Source organism: Notothenia rossii (assembly GCF_949606895.1).
Source record: "Notothenia rossii genome assembly, chromosome: 7".
Classification (NCBI taxonomy): Eukaryota; Metazoa; Chordata; class Actinopteri; order Perciformes; family Nototheniidae; genus Notothenia; species Notothenia rossii.
This window is the reverse complement of record NC_136905.1, coordinates 78788390-78808287: the sequence shown is the minus strand read 5'-3', so window position 1 is coordinate 78808287 and position 19898 is coordinate 78788390. Positions and strand designations below refer to the sequence as shown.

General features: G+C 42.4%; 1 protein-coding gene across 1 annotated transcript in view; it reads left to right on the top strand.

The window, feature by feature from the left end:
• The window catches only part of mta1 (metastasis associated 1), a 45957-nt gene extending 26059 nt beyond the window's left edge, over positions 1–19898 (top strand). The window contains exons 5-18 of the mRNA XM_079640690.1: positions 2361–2424; positions 2739–2856; positions 5138–5240; positions 6858–6957; positions 7455–7643; positions 9315–9389; positions 10548–10606; positions 11184–11437; positions 12586–12737; positions 13647–13836; positions 13915–14004; positions 15010–15165; positions 18293–18446; positions 19318–19898. Of these exons, the coding sequence (XP_079496816.1) occupies positions 2361–2424; positions 2739–2856; positions 5138–5240; positions 6858–6957; positions 7455–7643; positions 9315–9389; positions 10548–10606; positions 11184–11437; positions 12586–12737; positions 13647–13836; positions 13915–14004; positions 15010–15165; positions 18293–18402 (1660 nt within the window). The 3' untranslated portion in view covers positions 18403–18446; positions 19318–19898. The remainder of the gene's footprint in view (positions 1–2360; positions 2425–2738; positions 2857–5137; positions 5241–6857; positions 6958–7454; positions 7644–9314; positions 9390–10547; positions 10607–11183; positions 11438–12585; positions 12738–13646; positions 13837–13914; positions 14005–15009; positions 15166–18292; positions 18447–19317) is intronic.

The window sequence follows — 19898 nt, the reverse complement described above, 5'->3', positions numbered from 1 at the left end:
CGTTGCCCGGTCGGTGTGTTTGGGATCATTGTCATGCTGAAAGACCCAGCCACGTTTCATCTTCAATGCCCTTGCTGATGGAAGGAGGTTGTCACTCGAAATCTCACGATACATGGCCCCATTCATTCTCTCCTTTACACGGATCAGTCGTCCTGGTCCCTTTGCAGAACAACAGCCCCAAAGCATGATGTTTCCACCCCCATGTTTCACAGTAGGTATGGTGTTCTTTGGATGCAACTCAGCATTCTTTCTCCTCCAAACACGTCTAGTTGAGTTTTTACCAAAAAGTTCTATTTTGGTTTCATCTGACCATATGACATTCTCCCAATCCTCTTCTGGATCATCTAAATGCTCTCTAACAAACTTCAGACGGGCCTGGACATGTACTGGCTTAAGCAGGGGGACACGTCTGGCACTGCAGGATTTGAGTCCCTGGCGGCGTAGTGTGTTACTGATGGTAGCCTTTGTTACTTTGGTCCCAGCTCTCTGCAGGTCATTGACTAGGTCCCCCCGTGTGGTTCTGGGATTTTTGCTCACCGTTCTTGTGATCATTTTGACCCCACGGGGTGAGATCTTGCGTGGAGCCCCAGATCGAGGGAGATTATCAGTGGTCTTGTATGTCTTCCATTTTCTAATAATTGCTCCCACAGTTGATTTCTTCACACCAAGCTGCTTACCTATTGCAGATTCAGTCTTCCCAGCCTGGTGCAGGTCTACAATGTTATTTCTGGTGTCCTTTGACAGCTCTTTGGTCTTGGCCATAGTGGAGTTTGGAGTGTGACTGTCTGAGGTTGTGGACAGGTGTCTTTTATACTGATAACGAATTCAAACAGGTGCCATTCATACAGTTAACAAGTGGAGGACAGAGGAGGCTCTTAAAGAAGAAGTTACAGGTCTGTGAGAGCCAGACATCTTGTTTGTTTGTAGGTGACCAAATACTTATTTTCCACCATCATTTGCAAATAAATTCTTTAGAAATCAGACAATGTGACAATGTTTCTTCTCATTCTGTCTCTCATAGTTGAGGTATACCTAGGATGAAAATTACCGGCCTCTCATCTTTTGAAGTGGGAGAACTTGCACAATTGGTGGCTGACTAAATACTTTTTCGCCCTACTGTATATGACGGCCGAAAGATAGTTTGGAATCAGCTTTCAGTCTCTCACTCAGACATAAAACAATCCTCTGAAATTCAGGGAGCACAATGAGCACTAAATGTCAACAGAGAGCTTTGTCTACATATAGAAATGTTCTGCTCATCAGGGAGCCGCTCCAGGCAAACCCACCTAATCATTACCACCTTATTACTTGACATTTCTGAGGAGTGGCTGGGAGAGCAAACTGACATCTGCTTGAATAAAAATAACTGTGATGAGTCGTTCTGCTTAGAGAAGAGGATTCAAATCTTGATTTAAGTTCTCTAAGTTGACACCTCGCTCCGTGCCGCAGCAGCGAGGTTACAGAAGGTGTTCCAGTTTATCACCCTGTTCGCCCGGGGCTAGAGAGGTATGAATACCTCGCTGGTAAATAATTTGGAGACAGACCGTAGTGTCAACACACTCTAAATGAACGGGCTCGGCCAGCTGAAACCAAATCCAGTGTTGTTGCTACGTGCGCTTCCTTTTGTATCTAAAGCTTTAAAATCAAGCAGTTAACTCACTTTTTTACTCCCTGGTAATGCTGTCAGAGCATCTACCTTCTCATAAGAGAGACTAAATGCCCTGACTGCAACAAGAGCAACAATCACACAGCCACTGACGGATTCTATGTTCACAGACATGTTGATGACATCCCGATATATGAATTATATTTGATTTTCTTATGATTTAATTCCCTCTTTTATATGGTCTCTTTAAATCAAATAATAAAAACAATTATGTCGGGGGGCGTGTGGCGCAGTGGATTAGTGTGTAGCATGTCGTTGTTTCCCTGGGTAAGACACTTCACCCCAAATTGCTCCTGTGGGGATTGTCCACAGTACTGAATGTATGTAAGCCGCTTTGGATAAAAGCGTCTAACATGTAATGTAAATTAAAAAAAAATTGAAAGTATGGAAATCAAACTGATCAAATGTATCATTCCAATATGTCCAAAAAAAAAATCACACTTATTTTCCTTTTTTCGGTGTTGTGTCAAACAAAGAAACAACACCGCATTGAAAACGTTTCCATCGCACTAGAAATCAATGTCATTGTTGCTGCTTGTTAATGCACCCTACGCCGAGGAGTCCTCTCACACAGTTTAACCAGGGTACGCAACTCGTGAACTGCGTTTCACATTGTTCCCTCTTTCATTCTCCGTGTTCTCTCCCTTCTCTTTTTCCCTTTCTACCTTTCCTTACATCCCTTCTGGACCTCCAGGGGGAAGTGCTGTGTGACTCTGCTGAACGAGACAGAAGCCCTGAAGTCTTACCTGGACAGAGAGGTACGTACCATCAGATCTCCACGCTAAAAATAATAAGACGGGATCTCCTAAACTTTGATTAGGTGCGCGAGATAACTGATTATTTAAAAGTCTGTCTGTGAGAAACGTACGAGTTAAGAGATTCTTGTTTCCAGATGAATTATTCAACGTGTTGACCCAGAATGTTCTTTTCACATACAGTAATGAGGAGACGAGAGACTAGCAGAGGGGAAGATACACACACACACTCTTCTCTTTCGCCTCTCCGTTTGCCCGTCTCGCTTCCTGTTTCTTTCATACCATCCTCACGCCTTCCTGCCATCTGTATTTCCCAGGATGCCTTCTTCTACTCGCTGGTGTATGACCCTCAGCAGAAGACCCTGCTGGCTGATAAGGGGGAGATCCGCGTCGGGAACAAGTACCAGGCCGACATCACCGACCTCCTGAAAGAAGGTACAATATACTTGAATTATTTTTTGTTTAATTGACACAGTTTTCCTAGAGAAGCTTATTCACAGAGCAACACATTATAATGCTCTTCCTTCAGGGTTCTTTTTACCCTCCTGGGTACTGAATGATTGTTTGGAGCAATCCATCCTCAACTTAAATTAACTAGTTAACTTTTCATGTCTGTTCATTTCTCAGGGAAATGTCATTAACTGTATGCAACCTTTTTCTGCTCCAAGCTTCCTTATGAACTCACTTTTTTTTTACAAGTAAAGTTATTTAAAAAGAAAAAAACTAACCTTGGTTTCCATGGCTACTAAACAGCACAATTAAATGATAGAAAGCATAGAGTGCCACAGTGACGTGTCCTAAAACCCGGAATTAAACTCTTTCCGGTTCCTTAGACAAAAACGCAATGCAATTTCTCCATAGGATTTTGGAAAATAGCTGGAAATAAGGTCTGTGGTTGAAACATATTTAATCGTCTGATCACGTTTTGTTCAGCCGGATAATATCCACATGTCTACCCTACTTTTATAATTTTCTAATCGTAAATCTAATCGCCAGGAGCAAAATGCTAACGTTATGCTATAAACGAACTACAGCAGGGTCGCTGCTTCAACGTCACGCCAACTTAAGATCCATATTCAAAACTACAGATTCTAAATGGTACAAGTTGAAGTGTTTGTTTGAACAGTTTGCAGGAGGCAGGTACTTGCTTTCAAGCAGAACAGGGCAAACAAACTTAGCGGGAGTTTTTACGAGTTCGGTGTAATGACGTAAAACGGCCTCGACAACTTCTGTAGTCCTATTCAGCCACTTGTTAACAACCATCGTTTTTCAGACACGTCAACTCTTCAAGAATCACCAATGGGGTCACTGCTGATGTATTTAATGTCACAGAACAAAAAGTGATCCGTCTCTTAAATGTGTCTCAACCACAGACCTTATTTCAAGCTATTTTCCAAAATCCTATGGAGAAATTCCATTACTTTTTGTCAAAGGAACCGGAAGTGGTAACATGTTAACGTACTTCCGGGTTTTAGGACGCGTCACTGTGGCACTCTAACATTAATCAGTTCTTCTAAATAATGTGCTGCACATTTTAAAGTCACCCCGCCAGTATTGAAAGGATGGGGCGCCTCATTTGAATTGAAAATATATTTCAATATATATATTGTAACGTTCACTAAAAAACTGGATCAAGTTCCCATTTCCCTATTTATAAAGGACAACCTGTACGCCTGCATGCAAGCTGTAGCTGAATCATCTGACTATAATGAGCCCTGAACTCAAATATTGTTGGCAAACACAAAATTAAAATCTGCAATTTACCACATGACAGCTGTTTCATTTTAAGCCTTAATCTGAAGGTGCTCTCATAAAGTCGACCCCCAGTAATCTCATTCTACGGGTAAATATAGTAACTCTTATCTTAAAATAGAAGAAATGGGTATTACTGTACAATAAATAAAGCAGCTTTTACTAACTAGTGTCATTAAGGTCGATACTTTTTTTCCTCCGTTAATCCCTCTGAATCCTTTAGAGAATCAGAAACAGTCAAATGAGCTCGTGTTTTGTTTCCCTCGTTTATGTTTTTAAGTAGAAATGTTGAACCGTCGCCAAATGCATGATCGAGTGCAGAAAATACCTGTGTGCATTCATAAACTGCTGCCACTGAGCTTGGTTTACATTGAAAACAATGGAAGCTGCTTCTCGCTGTCGGAAAGCATCTGAAAGCTGAAAGTAATGCGAATGTGGCCTAATTATAATTTGGCGAATGAGATTATTCCTTACACTTGCAACGAGTGTTTCTTCTTTGTAACTTCCATAATATACAAAAAAAAAAATCTTATCCCAGCAAGTCTGAAAGATATGTTGTGCCAGTATTGTGTTTAGATATTCAACATTTCAATTGTGATTATTTCTCAGCTAGATCGTGTTTAAGTGTTTTGTCAGAATCGTATTCTTAGCATGTAGGAAAACCTCTGAAATTTCAATTAGGCACTGTTGGGACACCGAGCTCTCTAATTAAGCCAAGTTAGCGAAATGCTGTTGCTTTTTTTAGAAGTTCAGGCAGATTGGCAGCCTGATAGACCCACCTATTAAACTGTGGCTTTCATTATAGCTTTGCTCAAGTGATTTGAAAAGAGGGAAAAACAGGAAGCAAATCAAGCATCAGGGAATTTGCACATTTTTGTTGCACATGTGTGGTCGGTACGAAGCATTGCCGCCTTGAAAAGTGAAGGAGAAGTAACTGTGTCTTTAACTGTGTGTGTGTGTGCAGGTGAGGAAGATGGCAGAGACTTGGAGAAACTAGAGGAGAAGGTCTGGGACTATACCAGCCTACTGACGGAGAAACAGATCGACCAGTTCTTAGTAGTAGCTCGGTAAGTCATCACGAAAGTGCAAAGGATTAAAAATAATCCAAAAAAGAGAGGGAAGAAAATATACATACACAATGCTCTGTGGCTGGGAGTTAGTCTCATATATATTTATGATTTAATATAAAGCCTCATCCAAGAGAACTTTTGCTTAGCATAGCCTGCAAAGCATAAGGACTGAAACAAGTGTTAACCCACCCACCAACACCTCGAACGTGCGTTAATTAATATGTTGCCTTGCTCTAAATTTCAGCTGTATAATTTGGTTGCAGTTACATTTTTCTGTGATGACAAAACTTAAGGTATCTTTACCCAAATTCTCATATTGAACCTTAAAATGCCTTTTTCACACTTTCTTACAGATTAGACAGAAATATATGGTTAGCGTTAGATGCCCTGGTGGGTGAATTGGTTACCTTGCAGCAGAGTTGGCTAGCTGCTTCCAGTCTTTATGCAAAGCTAAGCTAACCACAGCATGGCTCCAGCTTCGTATTTTACAGCGTTGTCTATTCATAAAAGAAAATACGCATATTCCTTCAAATGAGAGGTTAAGTCTTTCAGAGCTCCTCATACAGTAGCACCAAGTTGTGTATTGGCAGTAGCAGACATCATTTCTTACCTTAATGTTCTTAGACTGCTACCACCCGGAGAGCCCTGTGAAAAATCTCCATGTGTCCGATTCCTCATTAAAACATTTGCCCTTTATTGGCCTTGCAATTTTTCCCGGTGTGTGCTTGCTAGTCCGATTCTCTTGACAGTGATTTCATGATGGCGCTTTGAGATAACTTTTGAAAATGTGTCCTGAAGTCAACTTGGACTCAAGGAGAAACTGATATATAGATAGATGGATAGATTTGAGTGGACATAGGTCGAGATAAATGTGACCTCACAAAACAAGTCCTAGGATAAAATGACGAACTGATGACATGGAACTTAACTATTCAGTGTAGGGGAAATATTTTCCTGCGCCCATACATTTGACCCAATTTATCAGTCTGTACTGCCCTCAATGAGCACAGGCCTCTAACCTTGGGCTGCTCTCAGTGTTTTGTCTCCCTGTCCTGCCTGTTGGCGTCAGCTGAGGTTATACACATAGTTATACTGCTTTATCTTGTTATGCTCAATGTTGATTCTTCTCTCAGAACTAGCTAAACACATGGGTCTGGAATAGAGATCTTCAGAGTTGGTTTGGCAGCCCCTGTGTCACCTCGTGGCACACGACATGTCTTGTGAATTCTCCGGCCAAAGCTCCAAATAAACAATCAGTGTTTGCCATCAAAGTTCCTGCTCTCCCCGTGTCTCTCTGAGTCTCCATTGCTTCAGAAGTTTCCATCACAGTCAGTGATTCTGGTTTTCAGCTAGATATGGTTGCTTAGCAGTATCATCACATTCAGTTCAAATTGGCTGCAGTTCCACTTGCTCTGCAACACTACAACACTGAATATTTAATCATGAAGCACTGGACATCCTTTCTTGCTGTGCACAAATGGTTCAGAAAAAGGCTGACGGAAAGAACTATATCAATGACTAAAGGGGGATGGTGGAAGTAAAACCAAAAGTAGATTCCCTATCATTCTATGTGTACATTTTCTTTATACTTTACATCATATCTGTGTCCCGTAGGTCGGTAGGAACCTTCGCCAGAGCGTTGGACTGCAGTAGTTCAGTCCGGCAGCCCAGCCTGCACATGAGCGCAGCTGCAGCCTCCAGAGACATCACCTTGGTGAGAAACACACACACACACACACGCACACGCACACACACACACACACACACACACACACACACACACACACACACACACACACACACACACACACACACACACACACACACCAAAGCGGCCTTGGGTTGAATCAGAATCACACTATAGAGGGAACATTTTAGCGGTTGTGCTAATCAGAGAAAGCTCTTGTAATGCACGTGTGTGTTAGTGATTCTCGAGCCTTGTGTGTAGTTATCCTCAACAGGCGCTTGGCCCCAGAAGCCCGGTGTGGGTCTATTCTGCCCTAGATCTCATTCTCATATATAAAACATAGATGAGAGGCTTCAAGCTACACACACAAACACACGCGCACGCTCACAGCCCAAAGCCTTTGAACAAGGGAATGCGTATACAGTCCATGGACTCAGTCATCCTCCTCCCAACAAGTCAACAGAGAAGTTTCAAACAACACTAACGGGTCTTGAGACTAACATGTGTTCATATGTTGTGTTCAGTTTCACGCTATGGACACCCTCCACGCCACGGGCTACGACATGACCCGGGCCATCTCAGCGCTGGTGCCTCAGGGAGGGCCCGTCCTCTGCAGGGATGAGATGGAGGAGTGGAGCGCCTCGGAGGCCAACCTGTTCGAGGAGGCGCTGGAGAAATACGGCAAAGACTTCACCGACATCCAGCAGGACTTTGTGAGTAGCTGACCGATATTAAAAGGGATGGTTTGATATATTGGAGGTTGCAAGAAAAGGTCCAGGCACATAAACAGCTGTTGTTTGTTTGGACTATTTTGGTGCTGGTAGGTGTTGTTGCCAAAACGATATCCTAAAGCTGGGGTTTTTGTCAATGGATTTATTTTTATTACAATCTCAGAAATCATAAAATATCTAACGTCAGAACCACCAATTGGTTGTTCAATGAAATCATCATGATTATCAGGCTACGTGTCGAATCATTTCTTAAAATCATAAAGTGCAATTACTTAGATTTATTTGATTGTGTCCATTAACAGACATTAAGATTCAATCAAATGCATTGGTTTGCATTAAATCAATATTTTTAGAACATTAGTTGTGGTAACAGATAAAGAGTGGTATTGATTGCAGCAAGAAATGGACCAAGATTTTGAATTGTTCTCACTATGTCTATGTGGCTAGGGCCTTTTTTTAAAGACTGGTTTTGCTTATTTAATTAAATGTGATAATTAAAACTGTACGCAGTGTATATAGTGCACCATTTATTGCTGCTTCTGAACTGAACGCAGTGACCACAGTATTAAGGCCTGACTGTTCCTGATCTTCATTGAGTTATTTAGCTGACGTTACACAGATAATCTATTAAGCACAATAGTCGTCTTATAAACTAAGATTGCAGCTAACCCAGAGTAAAGAGTGAAAACATTTGAAAGCCAAGCACAACGAGCATTTATCCCAAGAAACATTCCATAGAAACATCTTTAAGGTGTGTGTGTGTGTGTGTGTGTGTGTGTGTGTGTGTGTGTGTGTGTGTGTGTGTGTGTGTGTGTGTGTGTGTGTGTGTGTGTGTGTGTGTGTGTGTGTGTGTGTGTGTGTGTGTGTGTGTGTGTGTGTGTGTGTGTGTGTGTGTGTGTGTGTGTGTGTGTGTGTGTGTGTGTGTGTGTGTGTGTGTTCACTCTGTGTGTGTGTGTTCACTGTGTGTGTGTGTGTTCACTGTGTGTGTGTGTGTTCACTCTGTGTGTGTGTTCACTGTGTGTGTGTGTGTGTGTTCACTCTGTGTGTGTGTTTGTGTGTTCACTGTGTGCGTCACTCCTCCACCTGGTGGCCGGATCCTGTCAGTGCGGCTCCCTCTGGCTTCCTCTCCAACAACAGGGCTACAGCACCATGTTGGGTGGGGCCTCCACTTGACAGATCATGTTCCTTTCAAACTTCTCACAGGGATCTTTACGGTGCAGCTCCAGTGGGTTCAAACACATCATGTGACCAGTGGTTATACAGAGGAACTCTTGACGGATAATTACAATTCAGTTGAAGTGCAGTCAGGGCTCCTGCACTTTAGATCGACCTCTCTGAAGAGATCAGGGCGGCCATCTCTCTAAAATCACACTCAAAAACCCTCCATTTTTAGAATTGCTTTTTATGTGATTTTGAATTTATGTTTTTACTTCGATTTATCGGTTTCACTCTGGGTTTTATTATGTGTGTAGCTGCTTTGTGCTTTTAAAAAAGACCTGTTTTCACAGCAAAGGGCTTTCTAACTGTATTTGAAAGGTGCCATTTAATAAAGTTTGTTATAAAGACATGGTATTTTCAAGTGGGAGATCAAATGTGATAGTGACCTTTCTGAAAGTATGTTTACTTTGTGCCCTCTCCTCTCTTTTTCTCCAGCTGCCCTGGAAGTCCCTGACGAGTATTATTGAGTATTACTACATGTGGAAGACCACAGACAGATATGTACAGCAGGTAAAAACATCTATTATATCTCAGGCATTTAAGAAAAATCCTAATCAATATTTTTTCCATTATAGTAAGCTGTATATTTTGTTTTTTTTAAAGCAGGGGTGGGGGAACCTTTTTTCAATTTTTTCAACATCCTCCGAGGGCCGTACAAATTATTGAACTCTGCTTAAAAAACTAAAATCACAGCCCGTTCATTTCGCCTTTCTTTCATGCTGTGCAAAGAAAAAGCAACGTCTTAATCCAGATATCGTACCATGACTCGTGCATGCATGCATGCATGCACGGTTGTGGCATGACCACCAAAACAGAAAGATATGGACACAAGATATGTGCAAATGTATTTAGTTTCATATCCATGTGGACATGATTTAAGTGGGTGCTAATAACAACAGAGTGATTGACTGTATGATCAGTATGACAGATGAACAGATCGCCTCTGGGCTTTCGACTAAAGACACAGCCACGCAGAAACTGCGGCATGTGTACGGCTCCTTAGGCCTACTGCCATTTTTTAAGTGTTGGAGCCGCGTTCTGGTGCTCTCCAGCAGAACTGCACCCTGTCAGACGAGACCTATACCACGTGATGACACGTTAGGCTCGTGTTGTGTTCAAGGACCCTGACCTTGGCCAGGAAAAACAGGCACTCGCTTGTTTCATTATTTTGCGGTCTAGATTTCTTAAATTTTTTCTTTTTTGCGTGTGTTTATAAATTACTTCGAGGGCCGTATCAAATGGCCTCGCGGGCCGTATACGGCCCGGGGGCCGGAAGTTCCCCACCCCTGCATTAAAGCAAAACACGTTGATGTTTTTTTTCATTCCTGATGGCCGTTTATCTTCTTTTAACTAATTTACATGTGACTAGTGTTTTTCATCATTTTTCTCGCCCAATTTAACGCCCAAAATAATCCTGTCCTTACAATTGTTTTTTACTTTTTTATTCTCCCTTCACAGTTTGGCGTTTTTCAGCTCGAGTATGTCTGTCGTCAGATTTTCTTTATATTAGAAATGAGTCAGTTTAAGTCTCTTGAAATCAATGTAATCCATATGGGGTATTGTTGAAGATAACGTCACCTTCTCTCTCTTCTCTCTCCTCCTCCTCCTCCTCCTCCTCCTCCTCCTCCTCCTCCTCCTCCTCCTCACCCCCCCCTGTCTCCGCTCCAGAAACGATTAAAAGCAGCCGAGGCCGAGAGCAAGTTGAAGCAGGTCTACATCCCTAACTAGTGAGTACTCTGCACGTTTATCTATGTGGTTAAATAAAATACATCAGAGATCATTGTGTTATCTCAATCCATGGATACATCAACAAGGGTCGTACACAGTCCAGTTTTGGAAAATGGTCCATCTTAACTATGATGTTTTTTAAGGTTAAGGATACGTTTGCCTGCTTGACTTTCAACCTAATCTGGTGGACTTACTGTCATTCATGCAAACGAATAATGTTTTAGTATTTGAAATGAAGCGAGCTCATTGATTTCTCCTGCCGTATTACACCATTAATGTGATGCACAGATTTGATTTGGCATATTGTCAGTGGATGGCTGAACCATTGCTGTAATGGCTAGGAAAGATGTGTTATTAAAATAGCAAGGCTTAATCAAACTTGGAGTAATTCTTAAATATTTAGCAGTAATAGGATTGGGTCCAGACCTGGGCTCGGTTGACTTATAAGTGTCAACGTTAAAGATCTGCTTCTGTTGTCAGAGCTAGCGACACTTCACTTGCAGTAGAATATACATGTGCTCTAATGTGTTTATACATCCTGGTCTTACCCTCTCCCTGTTTCTGTGCCCGCTCCAGCAACAAGCCCAACCCCAACCAGCTGAGCAACAATTTAAAACCAGCTCTGGTTAATGGAGTGGCGGTTGCAGGTGTACCAGGGGTGCAGGGGGTCCCGGGGGTCCCAGCGATGCAAGTTGTCCCAACGGTGCAAGGTGTCCCGGGTGTCCCAGGTTTGCCAGGTGTCCCGGGGGTCCCAGGAGTCCCAGGGGTCCCAGGGGCTCCAGGCACGGCGCAGATCCCCGCCCTCGGCAGAGCCTGTGAAAGCTGCTACAGTAAGTCACTGACCTGTCATGTTCCTGCAACACGTGCTGCTTCTCTTGCTGCTTGAAATCTAAAACAAACATTGGGGCTTATTCATAAGATTCCTATAATTGTCGTAATAATTCTCTAGAATTCACAATTGCAATTATATTTAAAAGAGTCTAACAAAGCATGCGCTATAATCAGCTGTATGCAATGTAAAATGTCAGAGAGAGTTTGAGGCGCTTGTCCTCTTTAATTAACCAACACACCAGGTTGGTCTTTTATCCACTGTGGAAAAACAGATTGAGAAAATTGCTGGTTTAATGTGGAGGCGGGAACAAAACAAAGAGAACTTTTTTAGTTGAACCAGTTTAAATGAAATGTACTCTGCTATAAATGTGGGGATGTGTTCTTTGTGATGTGCATCTCAAGTGTTGTATATCTGTGATCATTATACATAGTTTCAGTGTATGTCAAACGTATGGCATTTTATTCCGATTTTTAACTTAACATACAGCAACCAAATCCTGAACTGATCCAACAGGGAGTAAGCGGGGGTATCTATTGACCCATTATATTTTATGTCGTAGAACAAAACGTGAACATCTTGGAAACTTGCGTCAACCACAGACCTTATTACAAACTTGTTCCATTGACTTCGAGACAAGGGAAGTGTTTTCCGGGTTAAGGACTCATTACTGAACCGCTCTATTAACATTTTCAATTTTAGAAAGGATGTTCTCAGGTCCACGCTGTATTCTTTGTATGTGGCACACACATATTGGATTTAGAAAATAAAGAGGAGAGAGGACAGCATTACGTGACCCGCAGTGTTATTTGGGTTATTTTAGAGGCTGTAGTTAATTCAGTGATGAATGATTAAAGGCTGTGTTTTCGCCTGCATGCACATGAGCACATATTCATGATTATGTGTTGTTACACTGTGCTCACTTTTGTGTGTGTGTGTGTGTGTGTGTGTGTGTGTGTGTGTGTGTGTGTGTGTGTGTGTGTGTGTGTGTGTGTGTGTGTGTGTGTGTGTGTGTGTGTGTGTGTGTGTGTGTGTGTGTGTGTGTGTGTGTGTGTGTGTGTGTGTGTGTGTGTGTGTGTGTGTGTGTGTGTGTGTGTGTGTGTGTGTGTGTGTGTGTGTGTGTGTGTGTGTGTGTGTGTGTGTGTGTAGCCAGCAGCTCCTACCAGTGGTACTCGTGGGGACCTCCCAACATGCAGTGTCGTCTCTGCGCTTCCTGTTGGACTTACTGGAAGAAGTACGGCGGGCTGAAGATGCCCACAAGACTGGATGGAGAGAGACCTGGACCTAACCGCAGCAGCATGGTACAATCAAACAAACACTCACACACTGACCCCATTTACACGCAAACGAACCGAATTCGATATCAAAAAAGTATTCCGTTCACACGGATACGGCTCAATAAACGTGTTCTGTTTATTCTCCGCGGTGGATTTAGCAACATGTAGTTCTCCATGTCCACTTGTTGCTGATGGTTGTGGTGGAGGAGCTGTAGATTTTGCACTACCATCTGCAGCATGGTCAGTAGCTACTGACAGTAGCTACTGACCATGCTGCAGCAGAGGTGGGGAGAGGCGGGGCTATGGCTTCATCGTTATCAGGAAATGATCGTATAGGGCGTACACACGGAGCCGTTTGGCCCCCCAGAGCGTTCCGTCTGCAGATCTATCCACCTTGGGACCCGTTATCGTTTTAGGGGTCCGTTTCCACGGTTCCATTACGGCCTCGTGTTAACGAACGGGCTATACGAAAGAGAAAAGTAGCGGATACAACCCGTTTCGTTACCGTGTAAACAGCACCTCACACACACACACACACACACACACACACACACACACACACACACACACACACACACACACACACACACACACACACAAGCTTTACTAGACATGTAGTTTATTTATTCTGCAACAACAGCCTTACAGTTTGCCTAAAGCTTTCCCCTGCCTTTAAAGGAGTAGTTCATCCTTTCCTTTTATCCTCTTGTAATCCAAGGTAAAGTTTGCACATCATTAGGGCATCTTATTTTCATTAACGCTTAAAAAAAAAAAGTATGTTTTCATCCAACCAACTGTTTCAAACTCAAAGATATTGTGTTTGTTATCATGTATACCAAAGAAAAGCTTGTATTCCTAATTGTACTCATTAGCCATGTAAGTGGTTATATATGAATATCTTTGCTGACTGTTGTGTATCTGTTGTCCCTGCAGAGCCCCCACGGCATCCCCATGCGTCACAGCGGCAGCCCCAAATGTGCAGTGAAGACGCGACAAGCTTTCTACCTGCAGACCACCGGCCTGACGCAGATGGCACGGCGCATCTGCCATGACATCATCAGGCCGCGGTTTCTGGCCAGGCACCCCTACCTCCCTGTCAACCTAGCAGCTATAAAGGCCGAGTGTAAGCGTTGCTCTCCGTCCTCCATGTAGACTACGTCATTCTTTAAGTTTTTACTCACAGTTTCTTTTATCTCTGCAGGTGCCATGCTGTTGCCAGATGAGAAAAAAAAGCCTGCACCACTGAAACCTGTGGACCGTAAACCCCTGGAGTCAGTGGTGCGGTATTTAGGTAATTAAAAACTTTATGTGGAGTTTCTATTTTCAGTCAGTTTTGCTCAAAATTCAAAACAAAGACATTAGCAATTTGATATCTTGTGCTGCTTCAAAGTTGAAACAATTCTGTCGCTTATGGCCGCGTTCACACCGCAGTACTTTTCCCACTTTAGTTCTGATATAGTTCCGAAATGTCGCGTTCAAACCAAAAAGGTTCTGATGAACTCAAATGAGTTCATCAGAACCTTTTTACCCCCTTTTCCGTCCCTGCTAGAGAGCAGGTACTTTCGTGGGAGAAAAAGGTTCCTATGTCTGATTGGCTGGGCGGATTGCAAACCACGCCCCGTAAAACTCCCAAAAAGTTTTGTGAAGCCGCCATTTTATTATCCTCGCATTAGCATTATTAGCATTAGCATTAGCCCAGCGCAGAAACGCAGAGAGACTAACTTATGGCAACACAAAAGAAAACATGGGAGTGGTGGAGATGAAGAGGTGTCGGCGTTCTGGAGATTTACTCGGAAGGCTTCAGTAGAAGCTGCTGGGAGTCCCAGCAGCTTCTACTGAAGCCAGTCCCCAACTCCGGGGACTTCCGGCCGGGGACTCCGGGTGGCAGTATACGCCGTGAAGTTGTTTGCGGCCTGCCAGTAAACCCAAAGCAGCAGAAGAAGAAGAAGTGACGTCAGCGGCTTCATTTGCCTAATCCTCCCTCAGGAACTTATTCCGGTGTGAACGCGATCTGTACTTAGTTCATCAGAACTAAAGAGTTCTCATGAACTAAGTTCTCATGAACCTTTGTGGGAAAAGTACTGCAGTGTGAATACGCCTAATGATAACGTTATTCCTTTTTGTCAGGGTTTGTAAGTGTCTTAAAATGTTGAGAAATGCTCATGAATCAGTTTTCCTTGGAGGTGATACCACCCTGTGTAATCCTCTGGTATCTTTTTTACTCTCTGTTTCTTCCCTTTTCTTTCTGCCTCCACCTCTCTTCCCGTTTCCTCTACTCTCCCTCTGTCCCTAACAGAAGCACATCCCCGTCCAGCCAAACCAGACCCTCCGATCCGTGGAGCATCCATCTCCACAGGCAGCCTGACGCCCATAAAGGCCTCCCCCATCCTCAACAACGGCTCCCCCACCATCCTGGGCAAACGCAGCTACGAACAGCACAACGGACTCGATGGTGAGTGACAGGAGAAGAAGAATTGGGAGGGATGAAACCCTCTTTAATGGTCACACATGCAGAGCACACAGTGAAATGTGTTCTCTGCTTTTAACCCATCCTAGTACCAGGAGTCTAGTACTAGGAACAGTGGGGAGCTATTGTACAGCACCCGGGGAGTGAGGGGGGGTGTCCGGTGCCTTGCTCAAGGGCACCACGGCAGGTCAGGAGGTGAACTGGGACCTCTCCAAGTAGCAGTCCACACTCCATATCTTTAGGTCTGGTCGGGGAATTGACCCGGCGACCCTACGGCTCACAGTCCAAGCCCCTACTGACTGAGCCACTGCCGGAGAGGAACTTCTTAGTATATATTTATATTTATGTTTCCTTACCGCCTTCGCTTCCAAATATTTAACTTTCACTGAACTCCATATACATGCAGATCACGCGCCTCATCTCGCGGAGGGAGCCTCATCCGAAGCACTAATGTGGCGCACCTTTAATGCGCTTATGCGGCGCAATTACTTAAAGCGTGCCACAGATCCGCTGCGGCGAGGCTCCGGCGCGTGCTCCACCAGCACATGTCACATCACATGACTTTGCGTGCGGTCACTATGGTACACTATGGTACACTATGGTACTGTGTTAGAGCTATTTTGGTCGAAGTCTTTATCTTTCACTCAATATAAAACATCACATTTTATACGAGTGAAAAAACTGCCTAATATCATAAGAAATGTATTTTCACCCTCAAATATGATTTATACTTGTCACCTGGAATATTACTACCTGGATGCAGAACAATGTTTTCATTTAGGAAGGAAAATACTTGGATCTGGACCGGACACAAGGCAGAGGGAAACCGTTTTAAAACTCAATTTAACATATTCTTTCATGACAAAGCTTCATATCAATTATTATTATTAACTGCTGTCATACAAATTAAACATTTATTAAATGCACATAAATGGAAGCTTTTGATACCTTTCCCAAAAACATGATTATTTGAATGTACAGATGAGCGTAGAGGCATGTCTGAGCTTCATGTCTACTCTGTGGAGATCCACGGCCGCCGGCTCCAGATTTAGTGTTGGGGTTTTAATTTGTTTGGGTTGTGTCCCACTTTCCCCTCTCCCCCGTGAAAAGAGAGAGGGGAAGAGACAGACTGAGAGATCAAGAGAGGGAGAGTCTGCTAGAGAGAGAAGAAGAGGGAGGAAGTGGGAGAGAGGGAGGAAGAGGGAGAGAGAGGAAGGAAGAGAGAGAGACGAAGATGGAGGAAGTGGGAGAGAGAGACAAAGAGGGAGGGTGGGAGGAAGGAAGAGAGAGAGAGAGAGAGAGAGACGAAGAGGGAGGAAGAGGGAGGAAGAGGGAGAGAGATGAAGAGGAAGGAAGAGGATCATCCTCCTCGCTGCTTTGGCTTGAGGCTACAGTCTGTGTTGTCATGGTAACAGAGAGGAGAGGAGGAGGAAGTGTGTCCTGAGGGAGAGGAGCTTCTTCATCGGTCTGTGAGCCGTCGTCAGGCCCAGGCCGGGGGGGGGGGGGATTAGGTTGGGAAGAAGCCGGGATCAAGTATGAGCAATTAGTTTTTATTCATTCATATTTTTCACCACCAATTTACTAACTCAGTCATTTATGTCAGGTTTGAATTGACAGAAGGCCTCCATCATGTTTCCTGTTATCAGTAATTATAAGTGTGGCATTGTTTTAGTTTGTTTCCATAGACCTCAAGTTGATCTTATTTACTCTAACTCTAATGGACTGAGGCTGAAATGTAGAATAGTTCCTCAATGTATAGACTTTTTATATTTGATAGGAAATGGACTCAATGACAGAGAGAGAGTTTCTAGTTGGCGAAAAGTCAAAAAAATAATGTACTATGTTCCCTAGGGCTGTACCCGAATATCTGAATATTCCTTCGTTGGAGTACTATTCGGGTTTCAATTTCGTTATTCGGATATTCGTTTTGTTTATTTTTTCGTTCTTTTCCAGTTTTTTTTCCAAATTGAATTTATTGAAATCTCCAATATCAACGTAAGGGCTTGTGCCTCTTCAGGGGGGTGCTAACACTTAACCATAAACGTTATCTTTGACTTTCTCCGTCTTTATATGTAGATATTACTTTTCTCCATTAATCTCCATCACGTTGTTTCCAAAGCAACAACAACTTCCTGTCAACAGCGCTACCTCTCCTTCAAAATAAAAGCATGTCCATAAATAGGAAGCCAAGCCAAATTACACTTAAGACATATACAACTGCAACGAAAGTAACAAACACAATGCGATATCCTTTTCAATTTCAAAGAACACAAATTGGGTTACATTAACAAATAACTATAAAACAACAATACTGTAGAATAACAAAATGAATGCCGTGAATACACCGAAATACACGCGCGGGCCCAATATTTGAATATTCGCTGCTGATTACTACCGAATATCCGGAGCCCGAATGGTATTCGGGACGGCCCTAATGTTCCCTAATAACTTCTCTTGACCTTGTTGTGAAAACGAGTAAATGCTGGGGTTGTTAAGTGACAGCGAGTCTGTGAGTCCAGAACAAAAGGTGTTTTTAACCAAAAGGAGGATTTAATGTTGTTCAGCTAACCAATGAAGGTTTCCGAGGACTGGAGTTGCGTGGTCTGATCTTTTTGTTCTGGCAGAAATGTAAAAATAGCCTGCTCTCACCTGCTATCCTTTTGTTTTGGATCAATGTCAGCATTTTATGAAGCTGTTTTCATTAGCCGCCTTGTCAGAACAAAGCACATGGGGTAAAAAAGTGAGAAATACAGCTTACAAGCTTTGTAGTGAAGTGCGAAATTATGAACTAGCTTTTTGTGATTTTCAGATTGTCAACAACATATTTTTCTGAATGGCTATTGCGAAGTGGTATTTACTCAAAACAGGCTGCTGTTGTTTCTGTACAAAACAAATGAAAAGGAGAGTGTTTTAACTGTTTCTGTTGTTATAAATGGCTTTTTAGGGGTTCTTTTAAAACTAAGGTTAGAGTAGTTTAAAGAATACAGCAACAACGGACATGAATAGGAAGGTTTATTCATGACATCACTACTCTATGGAGCCAGCAGGGGGCAGAAGAGGTTCTCCTGTGTGTGACCAACATCTCTTCTTCTTCTCTCTTCATCCTCTGCAGGCTCTAAATCCAAAATGCTGACTCCACAGTGGGACATCATGGCCAAGCGTCTGAGCGAGGGTCCGCGGCCCTCCGTCTCCCTGCAGGACGAGGTGCACGAGCTGGACTGAGAGCTCTGAGGGAACGACGTCTGCTCGAACCCAGTGAGGCCAGGGTTCGTTTACCTCTATGTTGGGCCTTAGCTCTCGGCTTTGAAACTTCATTCATAACGTTCACACATTGCTAAATCAACATTTTAATAAGTGTTAAGTTAATCATATTTAGTATTAGTATAGTAGATTTATAATTTTTAGTTGTGAGGATTTTTTTTAAACTTGTGTGGTTACATTTTCAAATTTCTTTCTTTTTTTTTTACGTTTCTTTCCTTTTTTAAATGTATTTTGTAACTTGTTTTTTTTATGCATACATATGTATATAGATTTTGAATATCGCTATCTTACATTTTTTGTTTAATTTCTAATTGGTTATTTAAATTTCAGATTTTTTTATCTCTTTAGTTGAATTTGTATATTTCTTTTAAGGTTTCTTTTCTTTTCTTTTTTTTGTCGAAATCTCCAAATATAGACTTATTTACCTATGAACATCAACATGTCTAGGATTGGGAATTTAAACTTGTATTACCTGGACATTTTAATTAACAAAACTGTGCAAAAGGAAAAAATACACACAGTACCCGATAGGGATGGGAATTTGAAAGCAAATGTATATTTTAATATTCGAGTCCCAAAAAAACATTTAACTGAAATTTCACATATTCTATAATAATAATTAAAATAAAGAGAGTTTTAATGATAAATAAAAGTTGTTTGTTGTGTAACGTTCAGGGGTTGAGTTGGGATTGTATATAACCCCTGGGAACGTTACACGTGATTTGTTAAGATATTTAAAATGGCACTGTCGTATACATTTAATTCATATTCGAATACCTGAATCATTTTGAATATTCGATTAATCATTCCCATCCCTAGTACCCGATTAAACTAAGAACACCACTCCTAACCACTTCTCTCTGTGTGTTTCCGCAGCAGAGGGTGAGGCGTTTCCTCTGATCGCAGCGAGGCAGAGGGCAGCGTCGAGTCGCTCTGCTGGAGACCGACGTAAACATCAGACGTTTGGCTGCGGTCATTCACAAGATGAGCCTGACTGTACAGGACTGTGTTTATTACTTACAATTCTCGTTATTACTGTCATTGTAATTATTGTTATTGTTATTATAATTTTTTTTTTTACCAACTATAACTCTGCTTATTGTTTGTCGATCAAACTATGGAACTTGTGAAGTTTCAGGAAAATGTGCTTGCAGAGCCCTGAGGAAAAGGGTGGAAGGACTGTAACATAAGCCACTCGCATCTTCTATGTTTGTCTTGGTTTCTTAACAAGTTAAATTCAACAAGGAGGCCTACTTTTAACTTCAGCCAGTTAACTCCTTGTCTTTTGTTTCAACAAATTTGAATGCTTTACGGGAAATCTTCAGTTTTGTGAGCCGGCCCCGCTCTTCGGCCAGAGAGGTTTAACTTATTGAGAAAGACTTGCTGTTTTTTCTACCTTTTTCACAAGTAATGCATCGATGCTTAGATAATGTAATTAAAAAAGATAATTGATTTTC